The 20,896-nt window shown below is 46.2% G+C and overlaps 1 protein-coding gene across 1 annotated transcript in view; it reads right to left on the bottom strand.

Annotated features, from left to right (window-relative positions):
* DYM (dymeclin) overlaps positions 1 to 20,896 on the bottom strand; it is a 294,566-nt gene that overhangs the window by 210,135 nt on the left and 63,535 nt on the right. The window contains exons 7-8 of the mRNA XM_015424156.1: positions 10,475 to 10,600; positions 1,643 to 1,785 (exon numbers count right to left, since the gene is read on the bottom strand). Coding sequence (XP_015279642.1) covers positions 1,643 to 1,785; positions 10,475 to 10,600 — 269 coding nt within the window. The remainder of the gene's footprint in view (positions 1 to 1,642; positions 1,786 to 10,474; positions 10,601 to 20,896) is intronic.

Below are 20,896 nucleotides of genomic sequence, written 5' to 3'. Positions count from 1 at the left end.
CTTGGCCTCCTTCCTTAGGAAGAAAGTCTGCAGGCTCTTTAAGCACCCATTCAGGAGACAGAGGCCCATTCAAAACACATCTACTGCCAAAGCTACAGGGAATTCTATATTTGTCTCGTAAGGACTCGGAGGCTGATGCTCAACCAGGAAAACCCAAATAGGTGAGCTCGTCGGTTATTACAAATAATATTTACATTGCTTATACACCCGGGATGCATCACTGATTCCAACCTCATTGCGTTCTGCTGGCTTGAAACAAACAAACAAAAAGGCAAGAATTAAAAGCAGCAGCGTGTTCAGGATTAACCGTCTGGCACACCGTGGGGTCTTTGAGAGAGAGGAAGTGCAGTCAATCTGCTTTAACTGGGGTTTTTTTTGTTGTTGTTGCAGGAGAGTCAGAGACAGGGTGGGAGTCGTGTGGGGGAGACAGAAAGGAAATAAAATGCATATGAAAGCCTTCCTACCACACACAGCACTGTGGTCAGGAATTGTCAGCAATCCCAACACAGGCAGAATTGATTCATGCTGAAAGCAGATACCCAAAGAGGCACACCACGACAAGATACTTATCGCAACAAGGGGAGAGGGCCAATCTATCCACTTAAAATCTAAGATCAAAAAAACCCACAGAGATACTGTTTGGGGCGAGGCGTGATTCTGTGGTGTGGAAACCAATCTGCCACCAAGCCATTCTCACGTCGCCCACAACGAAAACAGTGATATTCGAGCCCAGGGGCACCTTCGAGACCAAGATTTTTGTCAGATGAAGGGAGTGTTGACTGTCGAAAAACTTATACCCTGAAAATCTGGTCAGTCTCTGAGGTGCAACTGGGCTGGAACCCAGAAATAGTTGCCAAGCACCAACAACAGGAAGTTCTTATTATCTACAAAATTCTCCAGGGCATCTCCTGAAGGGTATTTATTATTGCAGACGTGGTAGCTACAGGGTGAGAATGCTTAATGTGACTGAGAGTTTCAGCCGTGTTTGGTGGCACAGTGGGAGAGCACGCAGGGATGGGGGGGGGGGGGAGGGATCAGACCGCTGGCGGGAAATGGGGTCATTCCACTGAAACTCGGGTGCTTCGGCCACTTCAGCCTCAATGGGCTGAACAGACTGGGGTAAGATTACTTTAAGATAAAGTACTCTACATCAAGGATAGTACTTTCCCCGCCTGGTTTCCTACAGAGGTCAAAAGCAGTTCACATCAAGCTGTCGGAGTTTAGAAGAATTTATGTGAGAACTGGAGTGGGAAATTCTAAAAGCAAGAGAACACACACGTGCTCACACATACACAGACACCCATGTGGCTTCCAGATTTCCACCCAGCAGAATCACTGGCAAGATGTTCCTCAAGTCTCATTAAAGCCCACATCCACAGATTCCTTCCGCTCTACATAGCAAAAGCCCCACCTTTCTTCCATCGTTCGCAAATGTGACAAAAGGGAGCTCTGAATCTCGAAAGCGTGTACCCTGAAAATTTTGTTTGTCTTTAAGGTGCTCCTAGACTTGAATCTAGTTGTTCCATCACACACAAACTCCTTCCTGGCAGAAAAACAGGCAAAGCTGGCCATGGGGCCAAATCGTCGCCTAGGATTTCCTGTTGACACAGACATAAGCAACAATGGTATCACAAAGACTCACTTGCTACTCCTGATGCAATTCCATAAAGTAGTCCTCCTCCATCGGACTCTGGTTGAAAGACGTGAGCACCTGGCGGAGGGCTTCTCTCTTGTCTGATAAAGTTATATAGCAATGTTTTCACAAGTCTGCTGGTGTACGGGAGACTGGAAACACAAGAGACTGAAACTTAGTTCTGTTTGTGACAATATTACAATCACACGTAACATTTCTAATTCACGTCATGCTTTTCTCAAGGTAATGCTTTTTTTAAAAAATCAGGCAACGGGGTCAGCAGAAGATACATAAAAAGGTTTTTATACCTTGCTTTTCTCTACCTAAAGGATTCTCAGAGCAGCTTACGGTCACCTTCCCTTCCTCTACCCACAACAGGAACCTTGTGAGGCAGGGGGGCTGAGAGAGTCCTGAGAGGACTGGGATTGGCCCAAGGTCACCCAGCAGGCCTCACGTGTCTCAAAGGGGCTGAGAGAGTCCTGAGAGGACTGGGACTGGCCCAGGGTCACCCAGCAGGCCTCCTGTGTCTCAAAGGGGCTGACAATCGCCTTCCCTTCCTCTCCCCACAACAGGCACCTTGTGAGGCAGGTGGGGCTGAGAGAGTCCTGAGAGGACTGGGACTGGCCCAGGGTCACCCAGCAGGCTTCATGGGGAGGAGGAGTAGGGAATCAAACTCACTTCTCCAGATTAGAGTTCGTGCTCTTAACCGCTGCACTGCACTGGCTCGCACATGTTCTTAACACCAAAATTTCAAACAAATTTAGGTGGGTGACAGCTCTATTGGTCTGAAGCAACAGAACAAAGTTTGAGTCCAGTGGCATTTATTCTGGGTATAGGTTTTTGTGCTGTTCTGGGTATAAGCTTTTAAAGTGCTACTGGTCCCCATAGGGTATAATGGAGCCGAAAAAATTCAGGTTTCCCGAATGTTTCCTGAATCCAAACACCATACTAGTACTGGGCTTTGGGAATATCAGGAAATACTGATATTTTTCAGGTTCAATATACCCAAACCCGAAAAATACCATGTGTGTGGGCTTTTTTGCACACCCCTAAGCCAGATCACTAAGCAGATGTAGTGGGAAAACCTCAAGTTCCTTGTTTACAACAAACAGCTAATCGCTGCTCATGTAGTAAATACTGAATACTCCTAAGTGCTCTGGTATGAACCAATACTCCCTCTAAGCTATGGAGTCTTGTGAGCAAAAAATCTGTTTTGTGAGCTATTGGCATCAAAGTTGTGAGCGAGCGAGTTGGCTATTGCATAAATTAGTTTGCTCTGGAGCCATCCTTATTTATTTATTTATTTATTTTTCTGAGTTATACCCTGCCCACCCCACCGGAGCAGGCCCTTCCTGAGCTAAGACAAAAATGTGTGAGCCGGAGGCTAAAAAGCTTGAACTAGCTCACACTAACTCAGCTTAGAGGGAACACTGGTAGGAACTGGCTAGCCTAAGCCCAGACGTGTGGAAATTAGATACCCCATGTTTCCTGGCCTCATTAATGGTTTAAATTCAGAATCAGCCTTGATTAGTATGAGGCATGGAAAATCTATCTTGCAATGAACTTCCCTGGATCTTCACGAACGCTTACCATTTGTCTAACGAGTTTCAAGTAGGTAGCTGTGTTGGTCCACATTAGAAGAGCAAGATTCGAGGCTCCCTTTGTCCTATTTGTACCTGATGGAGCAGGGAGCTTTGACTCTCGAAAGCTTATACCCTGGAAAATCTTGCTGGTCTTTAGAATGCTATTGGAATCAGATATCTATAACTGTAAGGCATTCGGTGAGTCAATGCCACAAGAGGCATTTTCCCTTCGTCCCTGATCCCGAAGATTTTTTAAGGTTGTGACCGGAGTTATATGAGAGATCTTTTGGCAAAACAGTGGGGTTTCTGCTGTGCTGTAGATTTCTTTGTTGGTATCTTTTTTTTTGTTCTGACAACTTCCAAGTGCAATGATAGTGGGAATTTGTCATTTAGCTCCTTGGTCCCTTGATGCAGCTTTGGAATTGGACTACTATAATCTGTACAACTAAAGCATGTATACGCCTGGTCCCTTTATATCAAAGAAAGTTTGTTTTAGTCTGATTTAAGTCTCTCTCTCTCTCTCTCTCTCTCTCCACACATAAACATGTATACATACATATAGATGCATAACTATATACACATGTACACACACATATATACATATACACACACACACACTTGTATACATACATATACATATACACTAGGAAAAAGGCACATGGAAATAAACACAACTATCTCTAGAAAGAGGCTCTGGGCGGGTGCCCCGGCCTTGGACACTCAGTGTCAATTTGCTGTGGCGACTTCAGCAGGGTATAATGACACTGAGTCCACCATTTTCTCCAGAGGAACTGATCTCTGCTACCTAAAGAACAGTTGTAATTTTGAGTGATCTCCAGCCCTCACCTGGAGATTGGCAATGATGGTTCCCCAGAATGGTTGGTTTGGAGGGTGGAGTCTACGGCTTTGTACCTGTCCAAGGTCCCACACCTCCTGAAACCACCCTCTCCAGGCTCCATCCCTCACATCTCCAGGAATTTCCCACCTGGAGTTGGCAATCAACTCCTTCCCAGCCAATCATCAACCTACCTTTATTTCCCCCTCACTCTTCAGCTTTCCACCCCCCATACACCAATGGGGCTGCATATGCAAATAACCTCTGTGTTCTGACTGGCTATGTGGGGGGGAGGGGATTAGCAAACTGTTTAGAATGTTGGAGGCAAGACTCAAGCAATGCAGCCAGTGGATAGGGACAGATTCTGAGTGACACACCAGGGCGCCAGCCAATTCCGGAGCGTGTGGAATGTTCTAGAGAAGTGCCACCACCATTCAGCTTTTATATATAAGGGGGATACACACACACACACACACACACACACACACACACACACACACACACAAATCAGACTAAAAACAATTGAGATATATACACACATATACATACACACACACTTATATAATTCTGGGTATAAGCTTTCGTGTGGATGCACACTTCATCAGATCCTGAAGAAGTGTGCATGCATATGAAAGCTTATACCCAGAATTAAACTTTGTTGGTCTTAAAGGTGCCACTGGACTTTATTCTATTGCTTCAGACCAACACAGCTACACACCTGAATCTGTCTGTCTGTCTGTCTATCACCTACCTTTTGATTTCCAAATGAAATAATTTCCCAAGAATAAACCTGACTTCTTATCAATTGTACGTCCTCTAGATCTGACTCTTGTGCAGCTGCCCATGAATGTAAATGCTGTGCCATGTCTTATGCTACAGGTAAGCAGATATTTGGATTTGATAGGGGAAAAAATGTCACAGTTCCAAATGTTTAGAGGGCAAAAAGAAAAAAGAAAAAAATTAAATACCCATTTGCAATCATGGGAAGTGATTACTATCTTTTTTTTTTTTTTTGGTGGTGGTGGTGGTGGTTTTTGAAAAGGAACAAAGCTAGGCTACGGTCCAAAAATCATGCTTTGGCTTCAGGGAACTCCTTAATGCATGTTTAAGGATGCATCCATAAAGAGTATCAAAGACATTATCAAAACAAGTCCTCACACTCCAAGAATCTGAAAACTTTGATACTCCAGGTTCATAGATGGGTGAACCGCATAATGAAGTTTACATGCCAAGGCCCAACAGGACTTATGTACAGGCAGTGATCAATTCCAAGTCTTATAGCCTGTAACTGACAAACCCTTTGCTCTAACCCCCCCCCCCCTTTTATCTAAAAGGGTCAAGGTTACTAGACGTGAAAATATGAGCCAGGTTCTAGAAAAATCACGTGGATTCATCGTATGTATCCAGGAAGGGCTTGTTTTTCCGTCAAAAGCAGTCTCCTATGATCATGTGAGATGACACTGAAACTGAAGTGAGATTCTGAAGAAGTTTCCAGCATGGCAGAGTGTGGACTGGGGTCTGTTGTTCAAGTCACATTTTCCAAAGGAGCATTAACAAGCCTGTGGGTTCCTCGCCTTGAAGAACCTTTCTCGATCTCAGCCCTGGTGCTGACATTTTCCTCCTGGAAAGGGTGTAGCAGCTGAGGTTTTTCTCCTATTCCTGTGTGGCAGATCTGTTCCCCCAGCAAGGTCTCTCATTCGTAACCCCCTTGGCCTGAGGCGTGTTTTGCAGCAACCCAGACTCTGGCTTTTTCTAGGGTTGCCAGCTCCCCACTGACCACTGGCAGGGGATTGGGGGGGGGGTAGGGTTGCCACGTCCAGGTTGGGAAACTCCTGGAGATTTGGGGATGGAGCCTGGGGAGGACAGGGACCTCAGTGGGGTACAGTGCCACAGAGTCCACCCTCCAAAGCATCTATTTTCTCCAGGGGGACTGTGTGGTCTGGAGATGAGCTGTAATTCTGAGGGATCCCAAGGTCCCACCTGGAGGCTGGCATCCCTGGCTTTTTCAGTAGCTACCCCATACCTCTGGAACTGCCTTCCAGAAGAGGTCAGGGGGCTCCGACTCACATGGCTTTCTAGTGGGGGTGAACAGCTTTGGGGGCAGCTTGGGCAAAAGGGGGGGGGCTGATGTTTTTAGATTGTTTTTTTAATGTTTTGTGTCTGTTGATAAAGCAAGCGCTAAAAACAGATTCAGAGGGTACCCATGTTGGTCTGCAGGAGGACAGCTAGATTTGAGCCCAGTAGCGCCTTGGAGACCAACAAGATTTCCGGGATTTTTTTGAGTCAAAACTCCTCTGGTATCTGACTAAGGGAGCTTTGATGCACAAAAGATTATATCCTAAAACAATTTTTTCCCCAATACTGGGTGCTGAAATCCCCCGGTGAGGTTGGGCATATAAATATTTTAAATAAATATATGCATTTAAAGACTTCCCTAAAAACAGTAATTTGACACCATTTTTAATTAATTAATTCAATTAAAGCATTTATGTCTCAACCACTCATTATGGCAGCTTGATGATCACAGGATCACATAATCACACAGAGTGGGAAGGGGCCATCCAGGGGCCATCTAGTCCAACCCCCTGCTCAATGCAGGATCAGCCTAGAGCATCCCTGACAAGTGTCTGTTCAGACGCTGCTTCAAGACTGCCAGGGAGACTTGGTGGGTACCAGGAAAGGTATCAACGGGCACTACATTGGGGACCCCTGCATTAGAAATCTGCTCTCTTTGGGCTGGCCTCCATGCTGCAAGACAAGTAGAAGAAAAATGGGGGGGGTTTTATATATACCTCGCTTTTCTCTACCTTCATGAGTCTCAAAGCGGCTTACAACTGCCTTGCCTTCCTCTCTCCACAACAGGCACCTTGTGGGGTACGTGGGGCTCAGAGAGCTCTGAGAGAACTGGGAATGGCCCAAGGTCACCCAGCAGCCTTCATGTGGAGGAGTGGGGAATCCAACTCAGTTCTCCAGATTACAGCCACTCTTAAACACTACGCCACGCTGGCTCTAGATAAAGGCCCCTGTCACACGGGCAGGAAACTGCAGAGGAGAAGTGTGGCTGTTTGCCCCGGGGCAAACTAACATGCAGTAAAGCGATCAGACCTACTGTGGAGGTTCTGTGGAGGTACTGTGGAGGTTCCATGGCAAGGGAGAGGTGCCGATCACAACACACGCCTGCGCGCAATGAAGAAGCGCACGGCGCGGCGAACTGGTTTTCTTTTTTTGTGCACACTACGAATGCGCATGCTCCGTTGGGTGCGTGTGCGCATCCACGGAGACGTGGGGAAAAAAAACACCCTTTTCCGCAAGGGGACATGGGCGGGCGCCGGATACCACCGGAAACGCGATCAGACGCCCGCCCTTGCCCCGCAGTTTCTGGAAACTAGTACCTCCAAGGTACTAGTTTTTTGCTGCGCTTTTTCGGCAGGAAGCCTCAGTTGTGCCACGGAAGCGCTACGCTTCCCAGATGTGCTGGTGAGATCGCGACCGGAAACTCCGCTTGTCTTCCGTATCTCTTGCGTGGCTAATGTTGCGTGTGACCGCAGCCAAAGTGAATTATCACCCACATCCGTTCCCCTCTGTTGCATCCAGGGGGTCCTAGTGTTCTGAGAGACTGTGTGCCAGTGAGCCAATACCCGATTTGACGCCAAGTTGCACAATTTGCAAAGTGCCCAATTCCAGCTTCTAGACAGAATAAAGCTAAATATTCACTTGAAGCTTCCATCATAACATCAGTAATAAACTGAACCTGCACATGTGTTCACTGGTTAGTGGGAGGGGAAAAAGCAGACAGGACTTTATTAAGATACATTAAGGGGCATCTCCAGCTGAGCTCCTGTGAACTCCCGTGCAGGGCTGCGGTCCCTAGTTGAAAAGTATGGTTTACATTTGACAACATCAGACTGATTTAAGCTTCAGAATATCTCTCCACTCTCCTCTATCCCCATTCCCCCACGTATCCAGGATGTATTTATTCAGAGAAAGGAAATATCCATCAGATTCCACGCTCCCTTGACATATTGACCACACAGGAGTATTTTTCTAGCATACAGTGCTATGTCACTATAATCAATCTCTTCTCGGGGTTTTAGTGGTAAAGAGATCTGCTAGACATAAATCAAAGCGAGCCATAAAGCGCCTTTATAAAGCATCGCTGTGAACGTGGTAAGAGAGGCATGGTTGTGCCTGAACCACGGGAGATCCTGGTACAATGAAATTTGTGCTCACCCACGAAGCTCAACATCTCACAACCAAACATTCCGAGGGCAACGCTTTGCAGTCTTTTTGAACTCAAAACCCCACCACCACCAATATAATCCATTGCGGGCATCTAAGATGGGATCCAAACAGCGGCAGCGGGAAAAAAGGAATACAAAAAGTCCCAATGCCACCCATGGAAGCATCTGGATGAGCCAAAAGAGAAACCTGGGATCCCAAACCGAACGTTTTTAGCATTATTCACCCATCGTTTTATAGTATTATAGGTTTATCATAGGTTCATTGTTACCAAACAAACCATGCAGAGAACAGTAAACCAAAAACCATTCAGAATTTTGTTGGGGGGGTGGGGGTGGCGGTGATAGGATTATCACAGCTCATCCTGAGCATCCGGTCATGCTAGAGAAGGGTCCCGAACTCGGCTCTTGCTAGCAGCCGCCAAATGTTTTTGGAAAGTGAGGGGGTCCCCATGGGAGGCTTATGCCCAGGAAGGCCTCGTGTCAGCCACTGGAGATTTAATTGGTTGGACAGGTTTTTCAAAATGTTGCTTGAACAGCAGCTGCCACCGCAGCACGAGGATCTTTGCTGTGTGATCTTTACCATGCGCCATTTTTGTGGCTGGCTCCACCTTGTGCGGCAGCCATTTTGTGGCTGTGCCTATCACACTGTGTCTGAATTCCAAAGGTGCCCAACGGGCTCCAAAAGGTTGGGGACCCCGACCTTGAGGGACAGGGTTCTGCTCCCCGGACTTGCCTCTGAATGCTAATCTAGTGGCCTATCACTATCTGTCCCGCTGCCCCACGTACTGGGGTTGAAAAATGGCCGGCAAACACCAATGGAGGCAGAAGCAGGCTTGGGCTAGGCGTGACCGTTTGTACTCTAGTGGCCTATCACTATCTGTCCCGCTGCCCCACGTACTGGGGTTGAAAAATGGCCGGCAAACACCAATGGAGGCAGAAGCAGGCTTGGGCTAGGCGTGACCGTTTGTACTCTCCCCACTGCTGCCCAGCTGAAGAGGCTACGGTGCCCCTCCCTACACAGCTGGGGGGGAATGGCAGATGCTCAACCAGTGATGGCCACACTAGTACCTGCGGGACCGCCTTTCCCCATATGTTCCCCCGAGAGCACTGAGATCTGAGTCACAGGATCGATTAGTCCCCCCTGGCCCTAGGGACGCCAAATTAACATCTACTAGAACTAGGGCGTTCTCCTTGGCAGCACCAATATTATGGAACCAGCTCCCCCATGAGATCCGCGCCCTCCGGGATCTCCGTCAGTTCCGGAGAGCGGTGAAGACGGAGTTATTCCGCCAAGCATTCAACAACCCAGACTGAGTATGTCAGCACTTTATAGTCGCCGCCTTGAGTATGTTATAATGTGGGTAAATTGTGATTTTAATGTACTGTATAGATTGTTTTAGAGGTATTGTTTTATTGCTTTTATTGTTCAGTAAGCCGCCCTGAGCCGCTTCGGCGGGAGGGCGGGATAAAAATCAAATAAATAAATAAATAGTAACCTTTCACACATATCCTGAGGGTCTTGTGCAGCAGGCATACAGTTTAAGGGACGCTACCTCAAAGGGATGCTGAAAGAATAACCGAAACAAGAATTCCAAAAGGGTCTACTGAAATTACCTTTAAAATCTGTACCAAACCTGATGGAGGCTTTCAAATTCACCAAGATTCTACGTGGGTACCGGTGAGTGCGAACATGTGTGTACTCATTTATGTATTTATTTATTAACCTTCTTATGCCGCCCTTCCCATAAGCACATATATTTATTAGAACATTTATATCCCGCTTTCCCTTGTGGATTCAAAGCAGATTACAACAATAGAAACGTTTCCAGTTAAAACAAAAATAGACTAGCAAATCCCAAATCTCTCCCTCTTAAAAGATGACAGCCACTTCAAACCCCTTCAAATGCAGGTCTTGCAGCTTCTTCTGAATACTTCCAGGGAGCCCCCCCCCCCCCAATAACTAGCACCAGCATCTATTTCTAATGCCTCAGTACTTTGTTCTTGAATGAGCTGAGTATTTTCTCATTCGTTGTCTGCAAGTGAGATGCTTCAGTACCACAGGGAAAAGTAAAAGATAGCTAAACTTAAAGCATTTACTTTAGAGAAGCAAAATGCAGGAGCGTGATAGAAGGCCAGTAATGAAAATAATCTACGTAGGAAGTGACGCTGCATTTTGACGTACCATCGGCCATGCATGAGATACTTGTGCGCGATGCTCTCCCGCAGAATTTCCTTGTGGAAAAGTTGGCAGGAAAGGAAAACCACTAGGGTGGTCACAGCTTCGAGAGAAATGCTGTACGTTATGTCCCTGCAAAGGAGGGGAAAAACAGAAGAGTTAATGAGCACCAACTTGGGCATTCAGTCACTGAATTTTTCTATTATATGCAAATGAGTGGAAATTAATGTATTTGCAGTGTGGCTGGAGCAAGAAAGCCCTGGAGAATAAGAAAAACCTTAGGCGTCTGTCAACAGTAAGTGACAGACACTCTCCCAGGATTTATTTTCAAACAGGCAATTTGTTGGGAATAAGCTTAATCGGTATTCTTCCGTTCTTATACCCACTTTGGTTCGCCTTGTGCTATAAAAACCACCTCCCTTCTTTTATGTCATCAGCGTAAATGGAAAGCTCCTTTATAAGGTAATTCTGTCTTTGTTCAATCGGTTCCTTAGAAGTACAAGGTCTGATTATTGCTACTGCTAATTATAAACTTCCTGCATTCAGCTAAACATTTTATAAATACGGGAACAACATAATACTTGTGAAGCGGGACTCCTGCCAAAAACTGTCAATTTCCTCCTCTCTAACATACAGGAATGTTCCCCCAGTTTTGCGATGACATAATATTGGCAGGGACTGGTAGGGGCAGTGCTTAGAAGAAGAAGAGATTGGATCGATGACATAACATTGGCTGGGACTGGTAGGGGCAGTGCTTACAAGAAGAAGAAGAGATTGGATTTATACCCCGCCCTTCACTTGGCGTCTCAGAGCAGCTTACAAACTCCTTTCCCTTCCCCTCCCCACAACAAACACCCTGTTGTGAGGTAGGTGGGGCTGAAAGAGCTCTTTCCAGAACTGTCCTTGAGAGAACAACTCTGACAGAACTATGGCTTGCCCAAGGTCATCCAGCCGCTGCAAGTGGAAGAGTGGGGAATCAAACCCAGTTCTCCCAGATTAGAGTCCATGTGCTTAACCAGTACACCAAACTGGCTGACAACCTCTAATTCCTTCTTCCTGTTTTCTGTATCTTCCTCTACTTGCAGCTTAGAGAAGACCTGCCTTTGCGACACATACCAAGTTCATGGCCTACACTAGCCAATTCGGTTCAAAAATAAAATGGCCATGCTCTAATCTGTTTCTGCTATCACATCCGTTCCTGACTTGGAGACCTATACATTCTCCTGATTAACAGTAGAATGACGTTCCTGAAATATGCACGGACAGGGTTGTCAACCCCCAGGTGACGGCTGGAGATCTCCCGCTATTACAACTGATCTCCAAGTGACGGAGATTAGTTCGCCTGGAGAAAATGGCTGCTTTGGGAGGTGGGATCTATGGCATTGCACCCCACTGAAGTCTCTTCCCTCCCCAAACCCCGCCCTCCTCAGACTCCACCCGCCCAGAATCTCCAGGTATTTCCCAACCCGGAGCTGGCGACCCTATGCTCAGATCTAGCTCACACTTGAAAATGTCCTTCACTCCCATGGCCATGACTTTAAAATTAAAACTGTAAAACTGACTGTAAACACTGCCTTGATCTGAGCAGTAAGTCCACATGAAAACGAAAGGCTGGGAACTCCACCCCACGGGAGCCTAGTCTGCCCCCCCCACACACAAACCCACGGTAGCCATCTGCAGAGACCGTCCTGTTTCATTCCACGGGGTGCCCGTGGGTCATCGGTAAGCCATTCCCTCCAGTGAACAGTTTTATCTCAGGCTTTCTGCTGTTTTATCGGCTTCGGTTTTTAAGTTCTGTTGGAGTTCTTAGATACACACAGTGACATCACGGCCACCATTTTATATTTTAAATTCTTGATGGGGTCATTGTTTTTTTGTGGGGTCACTGTGGCTTTCTGCTGATTTAAAGGTAAAGGTACAGGTTCCCTTGCTCGAAAGCCAGTCGAATCCGACTCTAAGGTTGCGGTGCTCATCTCCGTTTCAAAGCCGAAGAGCCAGTGCTGTCCGAAGACGTTTCCGTGGTCATGTGGCCGGCATGACTAAACGCCAAGGCGCACGGAACGCTGTTACCTTCCCACCGAAGTGGTACCTATTTATCTACTTGCAATTTCTTGCTTTCGAACGGCTAGGTTGGCCGGAGCTGGAACTAGAGACGGGAGCTCACTCCGTCATGCGGCACTCGTGTCTCGAACTGCTGAACTACCGACCTTCCACAGCCTGCAGTTCAGCGTCTTAACCACTTGAGCCACCGCAGCTCCACTTCTGCTGATTTAGCTGGTTATTAATTTTTATACATGTTTTGTTCTTTTGGCTCTCTTTTAGTTATAAGCAACCATTAGTAGGAAAGGGCGGGTATATATTGCATAGGTAAACAAAATAACAAAACAGAAATGAGGGAAGGCTTTCCCATTGGCTGTGGCACAACACTCTGCAGTAGCAGTGGTGGAGGAGAGTTCAAGTCACAGCTGACTCAGGGCCAACCCCGAGTGGAGTCTTCAAGGCAAGAGATGTTCAGAGGTGCTTCGTGTTGGGTATTTGCATGTTGAAAACACTCAATGTGTGTGTGTATGGGGTTAAATGTCTGTTTTGTTGTTACAGGAAGTCACCTGCCTTTGTGTTAGCCAATGTTAGCTTAAGTCTGTTAGCCCGCGAAAAGCATCCCTGTTCTGAGAGTTTGATTGGAAGCAAAGTGTTAGTGTCTTTGCATTTTATGGCCTCTCTTCCCCTCTTTGTTTGTCCTTGGAGAAGAAGCAGGTTAGAGAGCCATTACAGTTCTTCTAGTCTAGTGAGAGGATGTAGCTTATATAGCTGTTGTTGTTTTTTCCCAAGTTACCCTTCCCTATGGTAGAATTGTAGTAAACTTTTATATTTTAAACACACATGGACTCTGGGTCTGATTACTGAACTCTGGCATCACTAAGCTATGTTTTTAACTCTGCTGAATTTTATAAAATACCCCAACACTTCGCCATGCCCTGCCTCCATGTTAAAATTCTCTGGTATTCCTCAGAGGTCTCTCATCCAAATACAAACCAGGGCTGACCCTGCTTAGCTTTCGAGATCTGACGAGACCAGGCTAGCCTGGGCTATCCAGGACAGGGCGATCTTAAGAACATGAGAACATAAGAGAAGCCAATGTTGGATCAGGCCAATGGCCCATCCAGTCCAACACAGTGGCCAAAAATACCAGGGGGCATCAGGAGGTCCAGCAGTGGGGCCAGGACACCAGAAGCCCTCCCACTGTTCCCCCCCCCCCAAGCACCAAGAATACAGGGCATCCCTTGCCCCAGACTGAGAGTTCCCATCTATACCTTGTGGCTAGTAGCCACTGAAGGACCCCTGCTCCATAGGCTTATCCAGTTCCCTCTTGAAGCCGTCCATGCTTGTAGCGGCCACCACCTCCTGCAGCAGTGAATTCCATGTGTTAATCACTCTTTGGGTGAAGAAGGACTTCCTTTTATCCGTTCTAACCTGACTGCTCAGCAATTTCATGGAGTGCCCACGAGTTCTTGTATTGTGAGGAAGGGAGAAAAGTACTTCTTTCTCTACCTGCTCTATCCCATGCATCATCTTGTGAACCTCAATCATGTCACCCCTCAGCCATCGTTTCTCCAAGCTAAAGAGGAGCCATCGTTTCTCCAAGCTAAACTTCACAGGGGAAGTATTCCAACCCTTTTATCATTCCAGTTGCCCTTTTCTGCACTTTTTCCAGTGCTATAATAAATACCTTCCAAAGACATCTAGCATCTTCTATTCATATTACAAAGCTTTTTGACCTGGCTACTAAGTAGAGTCTACCATTCGTTTCGATGTCTCTTTTTCAAACAACGGTTTCAGTTCTGCATCCATGCATAGCAAAGTCTAACAGTGGACTCTCTTGAGTTCATTAATTCTCCAAGAGCTCTTAACAAACAAGTATAACTCTAAGTTGGCACGGATGCAGAACTGAAACCGTTGTTTGAAAAAGAGACATCGAAACGAACGGTAGCTCGGGAAGTTCGTCCTCTGTTCACCTTGACGTCATCACTCATTGTCCGATGGCGTCCTGTTATTGAAAAACCAAGATTAAAACAACATGAAGTTTATTGCTATCAGAGTCTAACTATTGTTTATAATTATTTGTACTGTATGCACTATTGCAGTAATCTTTGTGTATTGTGACATCATACTGCTGCCCCTTTAATTGTTATATCATACTAAGTAGAGTCTAACATTAAAGCTGTTTTTTGAGTGGGGAGTTGGTATTCTAACATCTGTTGACTTTTACCTACAATTTTAAGCTTTTATTTTTAAAGGTCTTTGCTGTGGCATGAAGCACAATGGATTGGGCCCCATCTAAATTCTGCAAATGGGAAGACCAAGTGCCCAGCCGAGCTTCCTCAGGCAGCCCGAACTGCACCCCTGAAATCCTGCTCCTGGGAATGGGAGACCCATAAGAACAACATGGGGTGGGGAGCTGGAGGGCTGCTGGAGGAAGGGGGAGGTCTTGCCCACTGTCTTGTACATGCGGATCTTTTCAATGGAATCTGATCCATTATAATACGCCCTGGGCCTGTCAGAGAAACCCCCAGACTGGGGTTCAGGTTGATCGTCAATGCACAAGCAAAGCTCCTTCTCTGAATGAGCGTGTCTTCCATCATTCTCCAACTGGTCAGTGCTACGGGACTACGAGACGGCGTAAGCTGTTATTTATCAATAGTAATACTTTCCCACAGGTCGACAGATGATCTATGAAGAAAGAGGAGAACATGCCGTCGAGTCGCAACAGACTCATGGTGACCCCATCCACGGGGGGCGTTGCTGGCAAGCAGAGTGGTTTGCCGTTGCCTTCTTCCACACAGCATCCCCCGTCTTCCTTGGTGGTCTCCCACCCAAGTACTAACCACGGCCAACCCCGCTTTACTCCCGAGCTCCGACAAGCATGGGCTAAGCTGGGCTATTGCCTACAGGGGTCCTTAAATATCATCCCAGGCACAGAGGAGCCGCGGGCAGAACTGAGGCCCCCAGGTGGCTGCGGTAAAATTGAAAAAGACCATTAATGTTTTATGCCACTTTCTACTCAAGTTTAAAAAAAAAAAGATCTGGATCCTGGAGGGAAGAAAAAAAATTATATTCAGCAATATAAGGAGTGTGCTATCACCCAGCCTCATTCCCATTTTTCACACAAGCCTGAAAAGTTTAGTTGGTATGTACAGACGGCCGGCAGAACAGACATTCACAGTGAATAATTTCCAACTCAGCTTTTGTGTCTTTCTGGTTGCCAGAAGTGTTCTCAAAGGTATAACCTATAGATAGGCCTGGATCGGCAATCTGTTCGAACAAACAAGATTTTCAGAGTATCAGCTTTCAAGAGCCAAAGGTCCCTTCATCAGATACGAAGCCATTATACCTGATAAATGGAACTTTGACTCTTGGAAGCTGATACCTCAAAAATCTTGTTGGGTCTCTTAAGGTGCTGCTTTTTTTTTTTTGCCATCAAGTCGCAACTGACTTGGTGCTCGCTTTGGCAGCACATATACTAAAACTGGAAGTCGCAACTGATTTTTGGTGACCCCTGGTGGGGTTTTCCAGGCAAGAGATATTCAGAGGGGATTTGCCATTGCCTGCCTCTGTGCAGCGACCCCTGATTTCCTTAGTGGCCTCCAATCAGGACACTGATCCCAATGCTGTATGAGTTAATAATGAAGATTATGGAATGCGCTGAAATGGACAGATTGGCAAATATATTAAAAGAAGGAATGGAAGAAGGATTTATGGGGCCGTGGAGGGTGTTTTATGACTGGCTAAACTTAAGTACTGAGAATATAAGAGTAAATGAAGAATAATAAGAACGATGGCTATAGTAGCTGTGAAGCTCTGAGGAGAAGATTTGCATGCAGAACGTTAAATTGGGTTTTATATATGTATGTATATGTATATGTGTGTGTGTGTGTGTGTGTGTGTGTGTGTGTGTGTGTGTGTATATGTATGTATCTTTTCTTTCTAAGGGCAAATAGACAAATGGGTACCTGCTCTTAGAGCGGGGGGGCACCCGTCCCTTGCGGTGTAGCGGCGGCGGTGGAGAAACATGGCGGCGGCTGGTGAGGCAAAGTGACTGAGAGGAGGCTGGGCCGGCAAAAGCACGGAGGTGGGGCGACGCAGCAGGCCGGAGCCTACTGGACAGAGGCCAGCAGCGAGCATGCGCGGACGTGCGCTCGGTCCAAGCCTGAAGGAGTCGCAACAGCCAGGAAGTTGCAACAACAATCAAAGACCAGTGCCAGGAGGACGTCGTCGGACGAGCTCCCGCAGACAACGACGACTCACTACAAGGGTGCCTGGTAGGCTAGTCACTCTACCCCTTGTATGTATGTGGCCCTAGGTTAGGATTGGCTTCTGTTGTATGTAATGTGAACCACTCAGAGCCATCAGGGGGTGAGTGGTATACAAATGGAATGTAATAAATAAATAAATAAATATTTTTTTAAAAAAAAGTGGCCTCCCATCCAAGTCCTAACCAGGCAACCTTGAAAGTTTTTCAAGGCAAGAGGTGCTCAGAGGTGGTTTGCCATTGCCTGCCTCTACATAGCGACCCTGAACTTCCTTGGTGCCCCCCCCATCCGAATACCAGCCACGGATGACCCTACTTAGCTTCTGAAATCTAATGATATCGAGCAACCCTGGGCTAACCAGGCCAGTGCCTCTTAATACGCTACTGGATCCAAATCTAGCAATTCTACTGCAGACCAACATGGCCACCCCTCTGAAACTATGTTAGAACAAAGAGGATTTTTTTTTTGGCCACTTCTTATTCTTCAACTTCGACCCAGAAAAATCATTTTGCTGGAAGCGTTAAAAAAGGTCACTAATTTGGAAAGCTTGCCAGAACCAGCTGATACGCAAGTTCCAAATGATACAGGAACAGGGTCTGATTGCCGTACTTCCCGAGGGTCTAACCGGAAAGGTGAAAGAAAAGTCGCCAGACAGGATTGGTCAGTTCAGAGTGCTGGAAAGCAAGCTGAGTATCTGGTTCTCCGTCTCTGGACACAAAAGGCAAGAGCTGAAGGCAAACATGATTTCCCCCCCCCCCAACCCCTGGCACAGATCCCAAGATTAACACCCACTAATGGCAAACAGGCATGTAAAGAATACAGTAGTTATGGCTTTCAAGAAATATTTGGGAAGCTTCCTAATTACCCTTTTGAAAGTTAAACGTAATTGAAAGCAAAAGTCCAAGAATGACCCTCTGCTGGCACTGTTTTCTCAACAGAAAGGAAATATTACCACTTAATTCTCCCACCTCCACATAAAGGAAGGGAGGATGTCCAGAGGCTATAAGGGAGAATCAAGATGCCTTGTTTATGAATCATTCTGAGGCTCGGGGCAAATCCCAGGCTTTCAGTATCTGCAGTTCCCACCCCTGCATACATTTATCCTATAAAAATAATTTGCTATCTATGAGTGAATGAAGTGAATCAGGATTTCACAAGCGAGCCTAACTGAGAGTTTCTCCTCTTAGTATATATGGAGCCATGCACTGTCATTTGCCCCCGAGGACCGGACATTCCACAAAGCAAACAAAACCCCCACAATGCACTCTTCCGAATCTCTTATCCAAATGGTTTATGCCAACAAACTGTAGTGCTTTGAACATATACGTTACAGCGGGGGGCTCCAAGGCGGTGCCTGTGGGCACCATGTCACCCACCAACCACCTTTCCTGGTGTCCACCAAATGTTTTCAGAAAGTGGGTGAGGCCAAGTGGGGCACTCGTAGTAGTAGTAGTAGAAGAAGAGGAGGAGGAGATTGGACCTGGCCCCAATTACCTATTTTGGTGAAGACTTGGCAGGATATAAATAACTGAGATAAAACGACCGATGCAGAACCCGAAAGGGGGAAACTGGTGATGGAAAACCCCACGTTTACGAGCCAAATCAGACCAGTTTGCAGAAGTGACTTCAATGCCTCATTTATTGAGCCACGCCATACTATCAGCACAGCACAGCCGATTCTCAGGGCATATCAAAACCTGTTTTTGAAGAGCCTCTTGATGTTAAGGGCATTTTGCATATCGTTGGGGCTGCTGTTCAAGGAATCTAAATTTAACACTTGCTTAGATGCATGGGAACTACTTTCAAGGTACTCTGGGATCCTGACAAACCACAGATTTAAAAAACAAAAACAAAAAAACAGAGCTAAGTTGCAATTGCAGGATTAGTTTTCAAACAGAGAGTCAGACTGCCACTGGACTCCAGAGAGCCCCAAGCTGCCTTCCAACAAAGAGAATGATTTATGAATGTGTCTATATATTACTCCGTCCTTTCACCTCCCAGTATTTCCTCTAATCTGCCCCAGACACAAGTATGACTGTTCCAGGAAGTGCCAACAATACCTCTCTGCATACTCAGAAGGACTTCTCCTAAATCATGCCACAAATCCATTGGACAGCAACAGTCCCAAAAAATTAACGTAATGACGGCAGTACTATGTTTCCAAAGAAAACAGCTGAATCTTTATCAGGATACTAAATGGCTGTCCAATTCCCCCAGTTATAGGGAAAGCAGCAATGTGAAAAAATAAAAAGGCTCCCAAAGCCACACACACACACACACACACACACACACACACACACACACACAAAGAGCTTTGGCAGATAGCCTCGAAAACAAAGAAAATAAGTTCCTTCAAGTTTTGTAAGCCTAGACAATGCAAACGCAAATAAGTGGAGCTACTAAATATATGCCGCCCTGGGCCGTCTGGGTAGGGCGGGATATAAATCCCTAAATAAATAAATAAATAAATAAATAAATAAATATGAACACCCTGACTTGGATAGGCCAAGCTAGCCCTATCATATCAGATCTCGGAAGCTAAGCAGGGTTGACCCTAGGTGGTTCTTGGATGGGGAGACCACCAAGGAATTCCAGGATTCTGACGAAGAGGCAGGCAGTGGCAAACCACCCCACAACATCTCTTGCCTTGAAAACGCTGCTGGGGGTGCCGTTAAGTTGGCTTCAGCCTGCCAGCACTGAACGCCCATAAATACATGAACATTTAATACGGCATCATTAAAAATCCTCCCTTGGGAAAACAAACAACTGAAAACATGTTTACTCCGAAGTAAGACTTACAAAACTCCCTGCTGGAATAAACGTTGTGAACAAGGATTCTCATTTATTTTGCTCTGATAGACTAACATGGCTATCCGTCCAGAAAACTCCAAAGTTAGGCCTGGGATCTCAACAGGACTTACCCCCAAGTAAATATGGCTAGGACTGCAGCCTTAAATTATGGATTGGACTAGACAAATGGAGGCATCGCTGCACTGCTTTTTCAAGAGGAAAGCATGAAGGCGGAAAATGTAAACTTTCTCGACACCACATTGCGGTGAAATAAACCTCCTCAGTTTGTGGTTCCGAACTGGGAAGAAGCAGAGCTGGAAGCAAGAAGGATCCTGCCTGAAACACGCTACAGATAGGGATGCCAACCTCCAGGTGGAGCATGGAGATCTCCTGCTATTATAGTTGAACTCCAGACAACCAAAATCAGTTCCTCTAGAGAAAATGGCTGCCTTGGAGGGTGGACTCTATGGGATTATACCCTGCTGAGGTCTCTCCCCAGGGTTCACCACTAAAATCTCCAAGTTATTTTTGAACACAAAACTGGAAACCCTAGCTATAAAATGATAAGGATGGGTTTTTTTGGGGGGGCGTACCAGTGTTCCCTCTAAACTGTGTGTGAGAGTGGCCGCTCATTAACAAGAGGAGGAAGAGGAAAAAGAGTTGGATTTATACACAGTTGGATTTATACACAATGTACAGTTATGGTCACCACCAGTGTTTCCTCTAAGCTGAGTTAGTGTGAGCTAGCTCATAGTTTTTTAGCCTCCGGCTCACACATTTTTGTCTTAGCTCAGGAAGGAGGGCTCCAGAGCAAATTCATTTATGCAGGAGCCAAATCGCTCGCTCACAACTGTAATGCCAGCGGCTCACAAAGTAGAATTTTTGCTCACAAGAACCCATAGCTTAGAGGGAACATTGGTCACCACACCTCAAAAAGGATGTTATAGCATTGGGAAAAGTGCAGAAAAGGGCAACTCGAATGATAAAAGGGTTGGAACACTTTCCCTATGAAGAAAGGTTGAAGCGCTTAGGGCTCTTTAGTTTCGAGAAACGACGGCAGAGGGGTGACATGATCGAGGTTTATAAGGTTATGCATGGGATAGAGCAGGTAGAGAAAGAGGTACTTTTCTCCCTTTCTCACAATACAAGAACTCGTGGGCACTCCATGAAATTGCTCAGCAGTCAGGTTAGAACAGATAAAAGGAAGTCCTTCTTCACCCAGAGAGTGATTAACACATGGAATTCACTGCCACAGGAGGTGGTGGTGGCTGCAAGCATGGATGGCTTCAAGAGGGAATTAGATAAGCATATAGAGCAGAGGTCCATCAGT

This window comes from Gekko japonicus, unplaced genomic scaffold (genome assembly GCF_001447785.1).
Source record: "Gekko japonicus isolate JY-2015 unplaced genomic scaffold, Gekko_japonicus_V1.1 scaffold1349, whole genome shotgun sequence".
In the NCBI taxonomy this organism is placed as follows: domain Eukaryota; kingdom Metazoa; phylum Chordata; class Lepidosauria; order Squamata; family Gekkonidae; genus Gekko; species Gekko japonicus.
Note: the sequence above shows the minus strand (reverse complement) of the source record. Positions and strands in the feature narration are given on the sequence as shown.